This window comes from Pelobates fuscus, chromosome 8, assembly GCF_036172605.1.
Source record: "Pelobates fuscus isolate aPelFus1 chromosome 8, aPelFus1.pri, whole genome shotgun sequence".
Lineage (NCBI taxonomy): Eukaryota > Metazoa > Chordata > Amphibia > Anura > Pelobatidae > Pelobates > Pelobates fuscus.
The window spans coordinates 61,093,576-61,112,504 of record NC_086324.1 but is presented as its reverse complement, the minus strand read 5'-3'; the positions used below and the strand labels follow the sequence as shown (position 1 = coordinate 61,112,504).

The following is an 18,929-nucleotide window of genomic DNA, read 5'->3' as shown; positions in this document are numbered from 1 at the left end:
CTATTTCTCCTGTTCATTTACAATGTTTGCCCCTGTCTGTGGTTTGTCTGAATTAGAGTTTGAGGAGAAGAAAGCTCAACACAAGTAATAGTTGATTTCTACAGTTTCGCTCAATGACATTAATTCCAGAGAAGTGACAGTTCCCCCTTTACGTAATGCTTTCACGTGCTAAGTCCTGTAAGAACAGTTATTCACAGAAGTAGGAGTTAAAGTAAATAACTGCTCAATATTGCCCTTGTAAAGTGGAGATTGGGAAAAGGTGATGGTGATAAAAATCATATAGAGGAAGAAAAGGTGATGTTAAGCCGTATTCACAGATGGTTTCGGTAAAACTAAAAATAAAGAAAAATGTGATTATTATCTACACAGCTTACTCATATTTTCTTCATCATCCACATCCATTGTGAAAAATGATTGAGTATTTTTTGACTGTCGGTGGCGGATACGGTCTGCAAGAAAAAGAAACAGGAGCCTATATCAATATGACAATGAGAGACAATAAGGATATTTTATATAGATTTAAGAAATTTAAATTAAATTGGTGATAAACACAGATGCGAATGATAAAACACAGAATCATCTCTAAATAAACAGAAGATCAAGTTTTAAAACAGTTCCGTTAGCGTGTAGCTGCTACAAACCTGCCAAGGATATCTCCTTCTGCCTAGAGAAATAGTAATAATGATGGATATATATTTAAGACAAAAAGAGCAAAAAAACAAAACCAGTCCAATGTTGGAAAATATCTCTATGTCGGGACAGAAATAATTGTGGAGTGCCACCTACATTAAGCGGGGCTTCACAACAGCTCAGAGATATTGAGCCTGGGTGGAACAAACCCCACCTAAGGATATGTGAAGTATCTTCTTGTACTGTATGTTGGAAAATAGATGGGTCGGTGGAGAGAGTGATGTAAGGTAAAGTAGTGCAGGCAAGCCACTGTCTAGAGGTCACTCCAAACCGTAAATAAACAAACACAACTGAATATGATCAGATCAATACCAGATAACAGGGCGCCACAGTCACTTTTAGTAGCCAATGGTTATGGGATTTCTTTGTACAAAATAGAGAGAAAAGAATCAATAAAAAGATAACAATTTATTGATAATTAAACAATTTAGGCAATAGCACAAAAACAGGTGCAAATATCGCAATACATAAGCCAAAATATTGCCAAAAAACCCTTGAGGATAGCAGCTTAAAAAACCATGACACAAGATAAAATATAAAGTGCTTGTGCTAAAGATATTACAGTAAGGGAAAGTGTATGTTGGTCGTCACCAAGACATGCCTGTATTCTGTTGTATGTTTCATGCCTTGGTGAGGACCAACATACAGTACAGTAAAATGCAAGAGAAAATAAAAATGAAACTTTATATATCTAGTAATTTACTGGCAGACCAAAAAAACAGAAGAAAACACAAATTAAATAAATAAGTAAAACAGATTTTTGATTAGCATCATACAATCAGGGACCAGAAAAAGAGTACTAGAAAAACTGAATTGAAATACTATCACAGAAAATCCATCACATGCACAACCGGCTGAATCTTTAATCCACAGATCGAACACACTTCTACAATGTGTATTAGTATCGCTTTTTTCTCTTTTTGTTTCAGTGCAGAGTTGAACCATTCTGCCATAGCAAGTATATGTCATATTAAAGTATTCTTGAAACAAAAAACATAAAAGCCTGTGGCACAGAGACCAATAAAGAAAGGCAGTTCAAAACTACTGCATCCAAAATATGCTGATATGCAAAACTTAGTTTCTCGACGTTAACCTTCTGCCATCTGTAGCTAAATTAAAAGGATAATTTAATCTGAGCTAATGGATGGTGTCAGCAAGTGTGCCACAGAACAATAATAAGAGTTTTGAAGATTAATATTTGGGGATGATCCATGAATTTCATGCCATCCAAATGTTTTATTAAATTCATAGTCAGAGCACATTTTAATTTAGAAAACACCCATACTTCTCTTAAAAAGCCCAGTTCCTCTCCACAGACCTTGGCAATACTATCATGATGAGTTAAAGGATCGTAATATCATCCATGCATGTTGGAGTGACAGGGTCCCATATATTCAAGGGCTAGCAGAAAACTAAGTCACAGTCCCCCTCCCAGCGGAATATTCTTTCAGGAATTTAGTGTATCATGAACGCCATATCTTGCAGAAACCTAAATTAAAATGAGAGATAAAATACCCTTTTTCCATCATAGCTACATGATCGATCTGATCTTTTACCTCTCTCCAACTAATATAATTAAGATTTTTCCAGTTTCGAGCAATTATAAGCTTCATGGCCAAAAGGACATGAATTACCAAACTCCTCAATGCTGATGGTAAAATTTTTAAACCACAATAAAGTATAGCTATTTTCGGATGAGGATTAATACAGACTTAGTCAGGGCAGAAATAACCCAAAAATTTCTTCCCAAGTAGGTTTAATGAGTTCACACTCCCACCACATTTGTAGATTGTTACGTATGTTTTCTCCACACCTCCAACAGGCCTCAGACATTGATGGATTAAACTTGTATATCATTTGTGGGACAATGTGCTATCTAAACATTATCTTAAATTGCAGTTCCTGAATGTTTATACAATGTGTAACATTTTTTATTGCTCCAATTTTCGGCCCATATTTTCAACTCACTCTCAGTCCCCAGCTCTTGAGACCATGTACTCCAAACTTTAGGGAACCTTTCTGGCGCCCATTGTCCCAACATATAATACCATCTTTTTAGATTTGTGGACTTTACTTAGCAATTTTTCAATTTGGGAAAACAACTCGACCTTGTCCTCAGAAGAATGTTTACAATATAGTATTGGATTTGATACCGGAGAAACTGACGGAAGCCAAGCACAGAGAGATGGACACAGGTTTCTTCAGGAAGGAAGAGATTCTTTATTCGGTTCACCGATCGGGACTCAGAGGGACTAATGTCACCAAAATACAGCAAGTTCTGAGCCCCGGACAATAGTGCAGGCTCCTTATATAGGCACATAACTCCTTCCATAATAAGCTCCACCCGCACATTCTCTTGACCAATCAATACAAATAAGAATTAACTTCCTGCTTGACCGCATGGCCTGTCCAGCACAATGGAGGAGGGGAATACTACATCCAGTATTCTTGCACATGCTCCGTACACTACTGATCGTATCTTGCCTCGTGCAACCAACTGATCGATACGTCAGCATATGCACGTACACATGCCACGTGGTAATCTCGGCCTACTAAATTTATTTTTACCGAGATTCCACCACAGATTCTTTATAAGCTAAAATATTGACTTATTGGGATGTTAAACGCACGATTTAGTTGAGCAATACTCTTAATGCCACCCTCTTGAAACAAGTCTATAGCTTTTATATTCATTTTGTTTGTCCATGATTCTATGTTCAAATCAACCAACAAATCTTCAAATATAGTAACTGAGACCTTTTTTTTCTTTATAGTAACTGAGACCTTTTTTTTCTGTACTTATATGATTTTTCATCTGGTTTTTCTTTTTAATTTTTTTCCAAATTCTCAAAAGCCCACCTATAATACAATTATTTGAATCCTTGATCCTGGCTGCTACTACTTCCTCCATTCATAGAAGACTTGCCAGGTTATTAACCTCCATTAACTGTTGATCAATCCCGTACCAATCCTCCATTATCGAGGAGGGGCAATGGGTCTTACTAACATGTGTAAGGATACTGGCTTCAACATACCTCTCCATACACGGTAGCCCTACACCACCTTGATCTTTATGTCTCTATAATGCATCTGTCTCTATTTGAGTTTTTTTTTTTTTTTCCAGATAAATGTACTCAACCTTTTGAACATTTTTACACCATGCAATGGGTATTGGAATAGGAATCATTCTAAGGGAGAAAATCCATCTAGGCAAATATAGGCTTTAACCAGGTTAATTTTGCCCCAAAAAAGACAAATTTAGGTTATTCCATTCACTAGACCACTTTATAAGATCTTTAAACTGGGGAGTGTAATTTAAATCAAGTATCTGATCCACTTCCCTGGGTATATGTTTGCCCAAATATCTCAGAGTCACTTGTCCACAAAAATAAATATTTGTTAGTTCGTGCATTGTTGCATGGACCAATCCAATCGGCATCGCCTGGTATGATGTATATTAATTTTATAATTAGACATCTCTCCATATTTAAAAGAACAAAATATAAGTGGAGCTCTGAAGTACCTGTACAAACGAATGCGTAGTATGTGTTGATAGAATTGCTATTACAATAATCTGTAAATGATAAACAACCAAATCATAGTGCAGATATGTGTTTTATTATTCATATTTTGCAACAATGTAAATTGGCAACTCACAAATATAGAGCCAATAGGTCACCTGGCTCTAGTGGTAAACGCCTTGGGATCTTTTGAGGGGGATCCACTACCCTTTCTTTGTCTCCTCCTGGTCTCCTCCACTCCCAATAATAGAGTTGAAGTATGGATAGGGAAGCTCCAAAAGTAGTTGAGACTTAATTTATTGAGTAAAGTATAAAAATTCAATACAAAATAACATAAAAGATTTCAATGAATCAAAGTAACATAAAATATGTCATACAAATTTTTATGACATTTTTATGACATATTTTATGTTACTTTGATTCATTGAAATCTTTTATGTTATTTTATATTGAATTTTTATACTTTACTCAATAAATTTCGTCTCAACTACTTTTGGAGCTTCCCTATCCATACTTCAACTCTATTATTGGGAGTGGAGGAGACCAGGAGGAGACAAAGAAAGGGTAGTGGATCCCCCTCAAAAGATCCCAAGGCGTTTACCACTAGAGCCAGGTGACCTCTTGGCTCTATATTTGTGAGTTGCCAATTTACATTGTTGCAAAATATGAATAATAAAACACATATCTGCACTATGATTTGGTTGTTTATCATTTACAGATTATTGTAATAGCAATTCTATCAACATATACTACGCATTCGTTTGTACAGGTACTTCAGAGCTCCACTTATATTTTGTTATTTTGCATGTGTTATATTGTGAAGGTTAAGTGTAGAGCCTGATCCCACCTTACTGCATTAGTGTGCACTTTCCTTTTTTTTATATACACAGTATCTCTCCATATTTATCTGCTTTCCTCAAAAATGCTTCTATAGATGTTACAGGATTTGTCAAAGACATCTGCAAACAGATTTAAATTGCATATTCGTTGGCCCACTTTAACTCCCTCGATATTTTGCAAAGTACTTATTCTTGCTGCCATGGGTTCCAATGATAAAATATAAAGCATTGGTGCCAATTGGCAACCCTGTCGTGTTCCGTTACGAATCTGGAACCAATCAGAATTAAAACCCTGACCCACTATTTTAGCAGTTGGAATAGTATATAAAGCCATGACCGAGTTGACTAACCCACTCCAGAAGTTGAAAGCTTTAAGAACCTCCTCAAGGAAAAGCCAGTCAACCCAGTCAAAGGCTTTTTCTGCCAGAATAATTGATAGAATTGTGTGAGTTGTTCTATAATCAATGAGATCTAAAACTTTACGGGTATGCCCGTTAGCCTGTATTCCTTTAATAAACCCTGTCTGATCATGATGAATACTAAAAGGAATAACGACTTTCATTCTTTCTGCAATTACAGAAGAATACATTTTTGTATAGATGTTTATTAGAGAAATTGGCTGGTAGTTAGGGACCCTTGTTTTGTCCTTATCCTGTTAGGGAAAGGGGACTATTGCGGCTTGCAACATTTCGGCTGGAAAATTACTACTTTCCTTAATTATATTAAATGTATTTGTAAAATGGGGAATTAACAAGAACTCGAGTTTCTTATAAAACAAGTTTGAGTATCCATCCGATCCAAGGGCCTTCTTGGTCAGGAGTCCATCTATAGCCCTCTTAATTTCACCTTCTTTCAGCTGGGAATCTAGCATCTTTTTGGTCTTGCGAAAGCCAGGTTAGATTTGTATCTCTTAAATATTTCACTATGTCTGGAGTTTCTGCTCTTTTGGGGAGGTTATAGAGTGTTGTATAAAACCTCTTAAATTTCCAATAGCCACTGGACATATGCAGGTTTCCATCTGGTCTATAATCTTAAAAACTCTGTTTCTCTGATTTCCCCTTTTAATCTGTTTGACATAAGTTTGTCAGCTCAGATGCCTAAGTAATACCACTATTGTTTCATCTTAACCATTATCCTATCTGCTTTCATATTTAGTTGTTCTTTTATGGTCTCCCTTATTAAAAGAGACTTTCTTAGATCTAGTTTCATTAGTTTTGCATAAAGGCTTGCTTTTTTTTTTTATAAAGTGGATTACCATTAAAAAATGTCAAGACTTAACCTTTCCACCTTTTCCTGTGTTCCATATGTAAAAAGTCACATCCTCATTTTGTGGGTTAAACCATTAACCTATAACCATTTTAAAACTCCGTATGAACATTCTTACCCCATAAAAAAAACACTGTGGTCTTACCCCAATAATTTTCCTTGTGGCTAAATATACCATCACTTGTGTGCCTAATTTTATAAAAACTCTCCCAGAATCTCTATATAGATTTCCAAGACCCCCCTTTCTCTTCTGAACTAATCTAAATAATAGTCGGCGAGCCTAGCCTATGCATGATTAAGATGTTCGAACATCCATTCTTTAGAATTTATAATTTATGTTCTGTCATTAAATCTGACAAACATTTTTAAAGGAAACCCCCAACTATAATCTTATCTGCTTCTCCCTTAAGGTTTCAGTGAAAAAACCAAAGGATCTTCTGTTCGCTCTGGTCATCGCAGACAAATCCTTGTTGCATTTAGGAGGCTTCATTCTCTTCCACATTTGCCCTGCTCACACACATGCATGTTGGGAGCCACATTCCATTCACCGTACGTTTAGAAACCATGTGTAAGGAATTATAAGGTTGTGTCACAACAATGTTGCATCGTAACAAAAAAAAAAACAAAAAAAAAAAAACATACTAACATATACATAAAATGTGTTCGATTTGCTACAGCAGGGGGATTGAATACATATGCAAGTAACCTATTTCAGCATTTTATTATTCTCATACAAAGATATTTCAGTCAACCTGGAATTCTTGTCCTTGAATATATAAATCTATAGCTACATGATCTCTATTTCCACCTGCTACCGGCTTGAGTGGTATCAACTAAAAAGGGTTTCTAGGCAAGTTAATTTATAAACTGTCAGTTTGCCTGTCAGCCTCTCTCATGGAAACAGAAAAATAATGGGTAATTGGACATGGGTCACAGCCTCAACTTGGAACATAGATTTATTCCCCACTAGACAAGATTTAAGATTTGGAAACAGAAATGATCAGATCACTGTTAAAGGGACTCTTCAGGTACCCACACATTAGGTACAATGTTTAGGTGGGGTCACAGATAGCGGATATTACATATATATATGTGTGTGTGTGTGTGTGTGTGTGTGTGTATATATGTAAAAACAGGAGCACTCACTTGGATTTTCAAAAGTGTATTTAACCCCTTAAGGACACATGACGATTAGCCAGCTGCCCATATGGGAAGAACCCGTAGACCAGACGACCCACAGACTGCGAGGAGCACCCCATACAGCTCACAAATGGTCCCGATGGACTACGGTCTCCAGCCAAGCGAGCACGTCCCAAGGGGAGCAAGACCAAAAAATGGCGCCCACGCCTCCCTCCGTGGCAGAATCCACCACCCTGGCAGATATAGGCGCCGAACTCCGAGCGATGGCGGCCACAATGGTAACCAAACGGGACCTGGAGTCCCTCTCAGCTACACTTCACAATGCGATCCGAACTGAAATCACAGCACTAAAAGCAGAGGTCTCTGCCCACGCGAGCAGGGTACACACCCTGGACCATCACACACAAAGGCTCACGGATGGCGCTCAGGCTACCACCACAGCTATACCCAGGAAAGGCACCATGCTCCTCTCTATGAGGTGACAGATGGAGGAGCTTGATAACAGGAGCCGCAGATGCAACATCCGAGTGCGGGGTGTCCCTGAGAGATTTTAACAGCTTTATTCCGCCAGGCTCTCAGGGTAGATCAGCCTGACAGCATTAGATTTCCAAGAGCACACCATGCTGCCAGACCTAGATTGCTTGATGGACAGCCACGGGACCTCATCTGCTGTCTCCACTCCTATCGAGTGAAGGAAAGGATCATGAGCAAGGCCAAATCCGACTCACATGGAGCTTTTGGGGAGCTGAAGTGGCGCTGTACAGTGATCTATCACCACTGACCCTGGAAGTAAGAAAAGCGCTTTGGCCTGTTAAACAGGCCCTCAGTGAAAAAAAATATTAGCTACTAATGGGGATTTCCCTTTAGCCTCACCGCTCGGCACCAAAATGAATGGATAACTATACGTTGGCCAGAAGAAGTCCCGCAGTTTCTACAGTGACTAGACCTCACGCCGATTGAAATCCACAACTGGGTCCTAAGGTTCTCTCAAGGGACTATGGAAATTTACACTGTTGGTGGAGCAGTGGGTGGTTTGTGGGCGGAGATGTGTGGGGGGGGGAATCAAGGTCTGGGGAATCAAATAAAAGAAAAGAATGAAAAAAAGATTTAAAAAAAGAAATAAAGAAAAAACAAAGGGGAAAGGGAGAGGGGGGCAGGAAAAGAAAAGGGAAACTAGGAGGGGGAATAGGGATGGGGAGGAGGAACAATTCACAGACAAAAGATGAGTGAAACAAAAGGGGGGTAAAGGGGAAGAAGAATGCTAACCATCATGCCATATGTAAGTTACGCGACACTAGCGCTCATAAGGGGTACCATTACCTCCATCCTCTAGCTTTTAAGTGAGGCATACTACACCTGAATACATCACATTAGACATACAATATCACCTCCTAGTAGGCAAGCAACCACATGGTGCATAGATAAGAACCCTTACACCCTTCTAGACACCCCCCCCCCTTACACCCTACTAGACACCTATGTGCCCTGGCACTGGAGGTGACTCACCATCAACTCCCCGACGGTTTCCTACTTTTCACCGGCAGACTCATATTGCTGCCTACGCCTCTTGAGAACTCTGGGACAGACCTCTTATAGCCCCCCCCCCCCCCCCTCTCTAGCAAAACATCGTTGGGTCTCATGGGGTAGCTGAAATTGGCTGTTTATTAGAACGCTTGTTTAAATCCTCGTTATTGTAAATAAGTTACTATATGTGGAGGGGCGCTCCAATGGCAACCGGATAATACACAGGTGCTATACACAGTTTTTATTTACACTCGCATAAACCAAACTCCGAACTGTCTAAGGTTGGATCCGACCTCGTCTCCCACCTCAGTTGTTTGAACACAGGTCTCTGCATGGAGCTGGGGACCTGATCCTGCTTGCCTTGGATCGGGACGGTGCTGGGCTCTAGCTGCAACCGCAGTCACGCGATTAACCTCTGATTTCAGAGGCATTTCGAGAACTCGCTACCTCTTGGCGCAGGGCGGGATCAGGTGGACCTTGGTCCAACTAACCACCTAATAACACCCAACTCTCTAGCTCTTGGGTCTTCCCCCCCTAACCCTTGTCGATTTCGGGCCCGGAACAGAGGTAAGTGACATCAGCATCCACTTGGCTGTTTCCTATACCCTCCTGACTTACTTATTTACTCTTCCCCCTTTCTATCTCCTCAACCTGGGTGCGGCTTCCCCCAACCCGCTCCTCTTTCTCGGACGGAAGCGATGGCTTACCAACCAGTACCACTCAGAATATGGTCTCAGAATTCTCAACATCCCGGAACGCAGATCGTTTATGCTATGGGAACCGTAGGATCAATCAAGCGCGGATCAATCCCTGCAGGAAAAACACTTTCTGGAAGGTGCAGCTCACATTATCCGACTATTTCAGCAATCTCGCACATCTCGGATAGCTGGCGTTGCGATTCCACTGGAAGAGTCACTCTGATTCATCGAATCTGACAAGGAGGTAGACCCGGAAGGCAGGTACCTCTTCCTGAAGGGATATATGCATGGCAAATGATACACAATAGCAACGATGTATTCACCAAACCGCAACCAATCGCAATATATACTTTGCATACTCGGCAGAGTGGCCACGTTCACAGAAGGGGCCCTCATAATTGGGAGAGATCTTAATGTACCCCTGAACCCCCTGCTAGACTCGTCGACAGGACATAGCAGCATACCACAACATGATATATGACGCATACACAAAAAAAAAACCCAATTTATTTAAAATAATATTTATTTTGTTTAATAAAGAACAGCTATTCCTGCTCATTTAAAGTCAATATAAGCTGGTAAAATGTATACCTTTACCCAGAGGGCAGGAGCGCAGCTGGCCCAGCATGGGCGGATGGCACTGCCATCCCCTGTAAATGTGCTGCAGAGGTGTGTTTTACCTTCACTGCACTCTTCATCCCCGTAAACCCTTCAGTGTAATAAACCCAGTTCCCCTTAACGCATGAATATAGAATAGATAAGGATTTCAAGAAAGTGGCAAGGGCAATTGTTTACACTGCATGATAACATTTTTATAAACGCTCTAAAGTTTCTCACAATTTTTATCTCAAAGAACATTCCAAAAACCCAGGAAGAAAACAAACAAAAAAAAAAAAAAACGAGTGGGTTTGCCAAGTTGTACACAGAGATATACTACTTGTAGATACGCTCTCAAAAGACTTCCAGCATCATATGTTACAGACTACTAACCACTCAACTTGAGAAAATGATTCTGTGCTTCTTTTTATAATGCTGAGACATGACTTCTTACTTCATTAGCTCAGCTATTTTCAACTGGTTGTGTTGATAAATGTAGATGCTATAGCACTAAGCTCTGAAATTTCACACGGGCAATGGGGAATAGAAAAGGTTTTGTATCTTGTACTACCTTTTTTAAGGGACTAACAGATTTTTTTTTTAATGATAAGCTTTCGGGAGAAACTCCCTTTCTCAATTGTAAAGCAAAAAATAAATAATTACTCATATTTAGAAAGCATGAATTCCCATCCAAGATATAAATATAAAAGAGATAGCACAACTTTGTATCCTGGTCCCCCCACCAACTTTACTTACCTATGTTCCAGCACCGAGACCTAATTTTTTCCTCAGTCCTCCCCAAGTCACTGAAGGGGATATATATATATATATATATATATATATATATATATATATATATATATATATATATATATATATATATATATATATATATATATATATATATATATATATATATATATATATATATATATATATATATATATATATATAACCCCTTCAGTGACTTGGGGAGGACTGAGGAAAAAAATTAGGTCTCGGTGCTGGAACATAGGTAAGTAAAGTTGGTGGGGGGACCAGGATACAAAGAGTAACTCTAAGACAGTTTTAATATATATATTAAAACTGTCTTACAGTTAATATATATATATATTAAAACTGTCTTAGAGTTACTCTTTGTATCCTGGTCCCCCCACCAACTTTACTTACCTATGTTCCAGCACCGAGACCTAATTTTTTCCTCAGTCCTCCCCATGTCACTGAAGGGGATAAATAAATATATATATATATATATATATATATATATATATATATATATATATATATAAATAATGGCAGCACTCATGGTCTTCAATAAAATAATCTTCTTTATTTGCAAGGATCATTGATCCTGATCCTGATGAAAGTCCTGTATAGGGACTGAAACGTTGATCCCTTGATCTCATGTTGTAACCTTGCAAATAAAGAAAATTATTTTATTGAAGACCGGGAGTGCTGCCATTTCTACTACTATTCGGATAACTAAAGTACCAGGCTGAGCACCCGGCATGTATACAACATTATAGCCTGTGTGCAAGGAGATATATATATATATATATATATATATATAAATATATATATATATATATATATATAAAAAACTAAATTATAAACACTTGTTTTTGCCCCCATTTTTCATGAACTGAACTCAAAGATCTAAGACTTTTTCTATGTACACAAAAGGCCTATTTCTCTCAAATATTGTTCACAAATCTTTCTAAATCTGTGTTAGTAAGCACTTCTTTGCCGAGATAATCCATCCACCTCACAGGTGTGGCATATCAAGATGCTGATCAGACAGCATGATTATTGCACAGGTGTGCCTTAGGCTGGCTACAATAAAAAGCCACATAGGCGCGCGCATTCAAACCAGTCCATAGAAAAGCATTTAATCTTTTTTGACGCTGGAGGTAGGTGAGGACGTCCAGCATCAAATAAGTGCGATTTACTCGGTGTAAATCGTGTAAGCGCCTCTAGTGGCTGTCAGGTGGTCTGGGTGCCTATAGGCCTCAACTCCATGAAGTGGTCTGGGTGCCAGGTCGCCCTAGTTTTAACTTTGCAGCTGAAAACAGCACTTTCATAGAAACTGCTATGTTTACACTACAAGGTTAATCCTGCCTCTAGTGGCGGTCTCCCTGATAGTGTAAATCGCGGAAGCGCCTCTAGTGGCTAAGTAAATCGCACTTATTTGAGAAAAAAGATCCCCATAGGAAAGCACTGAGTAATACTTTCCTATGGGCGGGTTTGAATGCGCCCGCACGCCTCTGGACGCACATGCGCATTCGGCTCAATTTGGGAGCTGACGTCGATGGAGGAGGAGAGGTCACCAGTGCCGTCGGAGCCTGGCGCTGGACTAAGGTAAACAAATAAATGATTAACCATTTATTTGCCGCGGAACAAGGCTCTAGTCACCGTTTAGGTGACTAGGGCTCTATAGTGTTAGGAATACATATTTGTATTCCCAACGCTATGATGTTCCTTTAAATGTTGCTTTTATTACCCAATAAACCTGTATAATGGGACTTCTCATGTGCCAGATTGGTTTTGTTTGCTGTCCCAACACACTGAACTTGACAATCTGGATCTATTTAGTGCACAGTTGGCATCAGTGTCCATCACCGCCGGTAAGTGCCATCCTCTTTATTTTACCCTAAAATGTGCATGCTTGTCAAGATAATACTGAATAGTAAGATTTTACAATTCTTTTTAGAGTCATATATGCAGTTATTTTTTTTTTTTTTTTTTTTAAACCCGCTATGTAAGACAACAACTGAGTTTTGGGGACTGCTTATTTCTTACGTTTAGATCATCACATTTTCTGGGAAAAGAAAATTATAGCATGTTTGAGTCTTAGTTATTGACCTCTGAGAGGAGAACATATACACATGTATACAGAATGCACACTTTTCATTCTAATCATATGTTGAAGATGCAAACTTGCAAAATAAAACTAAACAGATCAGGACTCACCTTCTGCCATACTTCGAATGACAACACCTAAGAAAAGATAAAGGGAATAAGGATTAATTGGCATCTACATTTGTATGAAAGCATAACAAAAGTACATTCAGAAGATAAGAACAAAAACGTGAAAAGCATCCCATTTATATTACAGTCCTTCGATTACTTAAAAAGTACATTGCAGGGCTGTACAATATGGCCATCATGAAATTAATGAACAATTTTGTTATGTCTTTTGCAGCATATGACAGTATGATATAGTGATATTATATAACAGAATAGAGGAAAGAAGATCATGCAATTGGGTAAACAATTCAGAATATTGCTGGCCTGAAATTTAAGGTTACCTTTAATGATAATGTTTTCTTAAAGAGACTGTCATGCATAGCTCACAATGCAACTCGCATGTGAAATTATCTGAAAACTTTCAAATGTAGAGAATAAAAACCCTTGGTGTTTTTGGATTACACCTTTAACAGGATTAAAATCCCCACAGGTCTAGAGAGGCCAGGAGAAGATTAGAGTAATAAAGGAAAAAACAAAACAAAGAAACCTGTTAAGATAGACTGGGGGAAAAAAAAAACAGACATCTTCAAATATTATAAAAAAAAAAAAAAAAAAAAAAGAGTAACCGTTTGGTGTAAAGTGGCAGACTTGATTACCAGCCACTTGCCATCATGTTAAAATGCAGATGAGAATAATAGCACTTCCCAATATCACGCCTGGCTAAGTCTTGCTGCAATAAATACATTTTTCAAGATTCATTTTGAAATACTGAATAAAAAAGCACTATGTTCAAGGCTACTCTGCCCAGCAAAACGCGAATGATTCATTGTACTGATCTTACAGGAAGAACTGCAGTCACAGATAATAATTCACAGACATGCAGTAAAGGTTTTAAGGCCTTGTAGTGTCGATAGATAGATTGCATATAGGAGCAAAATACCAACGTTGCAGTAGCCACTACTATCTTTTCGTTACACTGATCATATTCTGGAACAAGCTTATGGGAGTTGCCCAGTTTATCAACGAGCATGTAAGCCAAACCAGGACTGTCATAAAAGAAAGACTCAGGCAAATGCCTAATGAAAACATTTAAAAAGAATGTAAAATATTCCTTCATGAGAATAATTAGTTGCAAACAAATACAAGGCAGGGCAATCTGAAGTGAAGATATGTAGATAGGAAAATGTTACACACAAAATAGTAGATATGCCAACAAATAAAATATACAAGGGGGCATACCCAATTGGCCAACGAACGTTAAAACGACATGCTCGTATGTCCACTAGAAGGAGCCACGCAGAACACGTGACACATGCTGAGGGCAAAATATGGGAAATAGCGTAATGGCAAGTAATACCGATATTTAACCCTAGGGAATACACTCATAAGACAGAGGGAAATAACAGGACACACGACGATTGATAGTCACTCATATTAGGCACATAGGTATACAAGAAACCATATGTTATGCAATGTTTGAAACTGTAACAACACAATTAACAGAGACCTGCGAGTCTATCTGTACTCTTCTCTTTACCTGTATTCAATGTAAAAGTTCAATAAACAGATTCACAAAAAAATATGACAAATTAATAAGTAGATTAGCTAAACACTGAAAGAAATCACAAAGACAAAATACTCCAAACCTGTGCTTTCACAGGAGCAGCAAAGAAAGAGGAGGACTTAGAGTGGTGAGGGCCTTTTATACCCTCGTACAGTGTGTTCTTTTTTTATTTGGTTAAACTTTATTGTTAAAATCGGTTCTGCTGGAGCTCAGTAAAGAGATTTAAATGTAAATGTGACATGTTTTCTTTGGGCTTAGTGAAATCCTGTCTTGCAATAGCTGTAGATCTAGTATTCCTATGTACTACAAGACACTCTCCTTCCTTTCCAGTCTTTACAAGACAGGTGCGCTGGGCATTTGCCTGCCTCATAAATTTAGCTCCACAGAGCTAAACTAGCAAAAAGCACCAGGATAGGCTGTCTAATTGACAGACAGGTTAGTGTAATAAGACTTATTTATAAAAAAAAAGGCATTATTTCCATTTGAAATCGCACTTTTATAAAATGAAATGTGAAAAAGCAAAGAAAACACTCTGAAGTGCTTTCAAATGTACGATGACTTCTTTTTATTAAGGAAACACTCCAAACTGAAATTTTATTAGCAGTGGAGACGGAACACAACACCCAACTCCTTTGTAAAAGCTCTATGTGTATTATATAGAAGCTCTATGAGTCAATGCTGTGTTATTCGGTCGTGCCATGGTGATCCCGGTCGGTGGACGTGGACACACACACACACAATACAGCCTGACATCCAAAGCAGACCCTTTGCAGCAAAATGGAAATAAATTATAAAAAACAAAAACAAAAAAAATACAAACATTTACCATATATACTCGAGTATAAGTCTAGTTTTTCCGCACATTTTTTGTGCTGAAAAACCCCCACTCGACTTATACTTGAGTCAATGTCTGTATTATGGCAACTTACATTGCCATAATACAGACCAGGACCGCCGGGCTCATTACAAGCCCGGCCGGTCCTGTTGGGGGCTGGCAGGAAGCGTTTACTTACCTTTCTTGCAGCTCCCTTCTCCTGCGTTCTGGTCAGCTCCCTTGTAAATCTCGCAAGAGCCGCGGCGTCAGAGCATTGCCACGGGTTACCGTGGCAACGCGGCACGCAGACCGCGAGACTTACAGGGGAGCTGACCAGAACGCAGGAGAAGGGAGCTGACAGGAGCTGCAGGAAAGATAAGTAAACGCTTCCTGTCAGCCCCCCTCCTGCACAGTACACACCACTGGACCACCAGGGACAAAAAAAAAAAAAATGTGAATAATAAAAAAAAAAAAAAAAAAAAAAATATTAAAATTAAAAATAATTATAATATTAAAATAACAAATTAGAATATTTAAAAAAAAAAAAAAAAAAAAATGCCCTCCCCACACACACTCTGCATTATATACACACACACACACACACACTCATACAAACACACACTCTGCATTCACACAAACACACAGTGTTTATATAATGCAGAGTGTGTGTGTTTGTATGAGTGTGTGTGTATATAATGCAGAGTGTGTGTTTGTATGAGTGTGTGTGTGTATATAATTATAAAAATCACAGAATTTCATAGCCCCAAGTTTTACCCTCGACTTATCCACGAGGCATAGCATATTTCACAATTGTTGGTCACAAAACTGCACTCGACTTATACATGAGATCGACTTATACACGAGTATATACGGTAATTATGCATTATATGCATGATTATTTTTGCGTTAATATATAATTTAATTCTAAGTGTATTTTAATAACATATGAAGATTATAATTAGTGCATATTTATGTGATTTCTGTTAATTATATATTGAGGGACCTGCCTGACAACCGAGGCAGAAAGTTCAGAGAACGTAATTTGCAAGTCCTATATTTAACCCTGTAATTTTCCAAAACACCAAAAAACCTGTACTATTGTACTTGTGTGACATTGCTAAACACAAATAGGAGTGTTTTAGAGCAGTAAAATGTATAAAAGACAATATCAGTGAAAGAGCAGTTTTTTTGTGAAAAATGCAACAACAACAAAATAAAAAAAAAATATGAACACTAACTTTGGCCAGGGTTAGCTACTAAAAAATACTGGACATACCCCCTTTTTAAAATTTTACTTTTACAAATGCTATGTTATGATGGGGGTAATTTTCATTCCTGGCCTGCCCTACAGTCTCAAAAGCAAGATAGGCTCATCAAACCAATCTGGCAAATTTCAATGTGCATAAACTGATAGGGGGAAGTCCTATATTTGATCCTGTAACTTTCCAAAACCCATGCAACCTCTACATGGAGGGCATCATTGTACCCTCAGCATACAGGTACATCACAGCATACAAATATGGGTGTTGTATTACAGTAACAGCTAATAGTAATAGGGCATTAACAGTTAAAATGCCATGCAGAACTGAAAACAACATTTTGTAATGTCTCAAACTATTTTAGGTTTTATTCATATGAAATTATGTCTCATACATGAATATTTGATGTGAAATAAAAACGTCCTATTTCTCCAGGACAAAATGATATATAGTAAGTGCACTTAAAGGAACACTATAGTCACCTAAATTACTTTAGTTAAATAAAGCAGTTTTAGTGTATAGATCATTCCCCTGCAATTCCACTGCTCAATTCACTGTCATTTAGGAGTTAAACCACTTTGTTTCTGTTTATGCAGTCCTAGCCACACCTCCCCTGGCTATGATTGACAGATCCTGCATGAAAAAAAAACTGGTTTTATTTTCAAACAGATGTAATTTACCTTAAATAATTGTATCTCAATCTCTAAATTGAGCTTTAATCACATACAGGAGGCTCTTGCAGGGTCTAGCAAGCTATTAACATAGCAGGGGATAAGAAAATCTTAATTAAACAGAACTTGCAATAAAGAAAGCATAAATAGGGCTCTCTTTACAGGAAGTGTTTATGGAAGGCTGTGCAAGTCACATGCAGGGAGGTGTGACTAGGGTTCATAAACAAAGGGATTTAACTCCTAAATGGCAGAGGATTGAGCAGTGAGGCTGCAGGGGCATGTTCTATACACCAAAACTGCTTCATTAAGCTAAAGTTGTTCAGGTGACTAGTGTCCCTTTAATATGAAAAGTGGTAAATTACGGTTTAACAGACATATAGCTCAAATTCTAGGTTTTGTTTTGGTAAGAACTTGCACAAATGCCTCCATCCTTAAGGGGTTAAAAATTGTAAGAGTTTAAAAAACAAAAAAACAACAACAAAAAAACGGTAATATAAGATCTCTCACAACCACCATGATTAATATCAATTAAAGATGGTGATTAGAACATAAGCTTTATGATTTTCTTCCTATTATTTTTTAATATTTAGTAATATAACAAAACTGAAAATTCAGTGCTGGTTATCACAGTAATAAAATATTAATGGAACACTATAGTGTTACAAATACCTGTATTCTTAACAATACACTGCCCTAATGTCAGATCGTATTAGCCCCACCACCCCTCCATCCCACCTTTCTAGTATAATCTGGGGTGGAAAAAAAATGAAGAAAAAAAAAAAAAAGGTTTTTACTCATCTCTTCTCCTAATGGCAGCATCTCTGCCTCCCACAACGTCACCCGGCTATCTTGTCAAGGACACATGACATGTGTGACATGTCACGGTTCCCTTTTATTCCACATGTTTGGTCCTTAAGGGGTTATGGAGCATTGAAAAACTGATGCACATGCAAAGCGAGTTAACTGTAACATCAGGTGACTGTTTTAACCATGCTATGTACACATTACAGACTACAAAATTGTAAGGTTTTAGATTGCATGGTTAAAAAGACAGGACCACTGAACCCAGACCATTTCATTGAGATAACTTTAATGGTCCTTCAAAGTAAACCTGTAATGAAAAAATGAATTGCCTTAACATCACTTCCATACATATTGAATACACCATATATCATAGATACATGGTGTATTCAATGTAAGATATAGATATGCAGTTTTAAAGAAAATGCAATGTTTACATTGCAGGGTTAAATCAAGCTCTAGTAGCACTTCACGGAGTTTAACTCTGTGAAACAATGTTGGATGCCCCACTTTGCATGAGGACGTCCAGTGTCTTCAAAATCCTCACAACAAAGCATTGATTCACTGCTTTTCTTTGG

At 38.1% G+C, this 18,929-nt stretch overlaps 1 protein-coding gene across 5 annotated transcripts in view; it reads right to left on the bottom strand.

The window, feature by feature from the left end:
* ADARB1 (adenosine deaminase RNA specific B1) overlaps positions 1 to 18,929 on the bottom strand; it is a 115,783-nt gene that overhangs the window by 21,918 nt on the left and 74,936 nt on the right. For 4 of the 5 annotated variants that reach the window (XM_063429918.1, XM_063429919.1, XM_063429916.1 and 1 more), the window contains 2 exons: positions 13,246 to 13,272; positions 375 to 449 (listed from right to left, as the gene is read on the bottom strand). In XM_063429918.1, coding sequence (XP_063285988.1) covers positions 375 to 449; positions 13,246 to 13,255 — 85 coding nt within the window. In that variant the 5' untranslated portion in view covers positions 13,256 to 13,272. Of the gene's footprint in view, positions 1 to 374; positions 450 to 13,245; positions 13,273 to 13,583; positions 13,616 to 18,929 lie in introns of those variants that run through there. The other variant, XM_063429920.1, reaches the window with a different exon arrangement.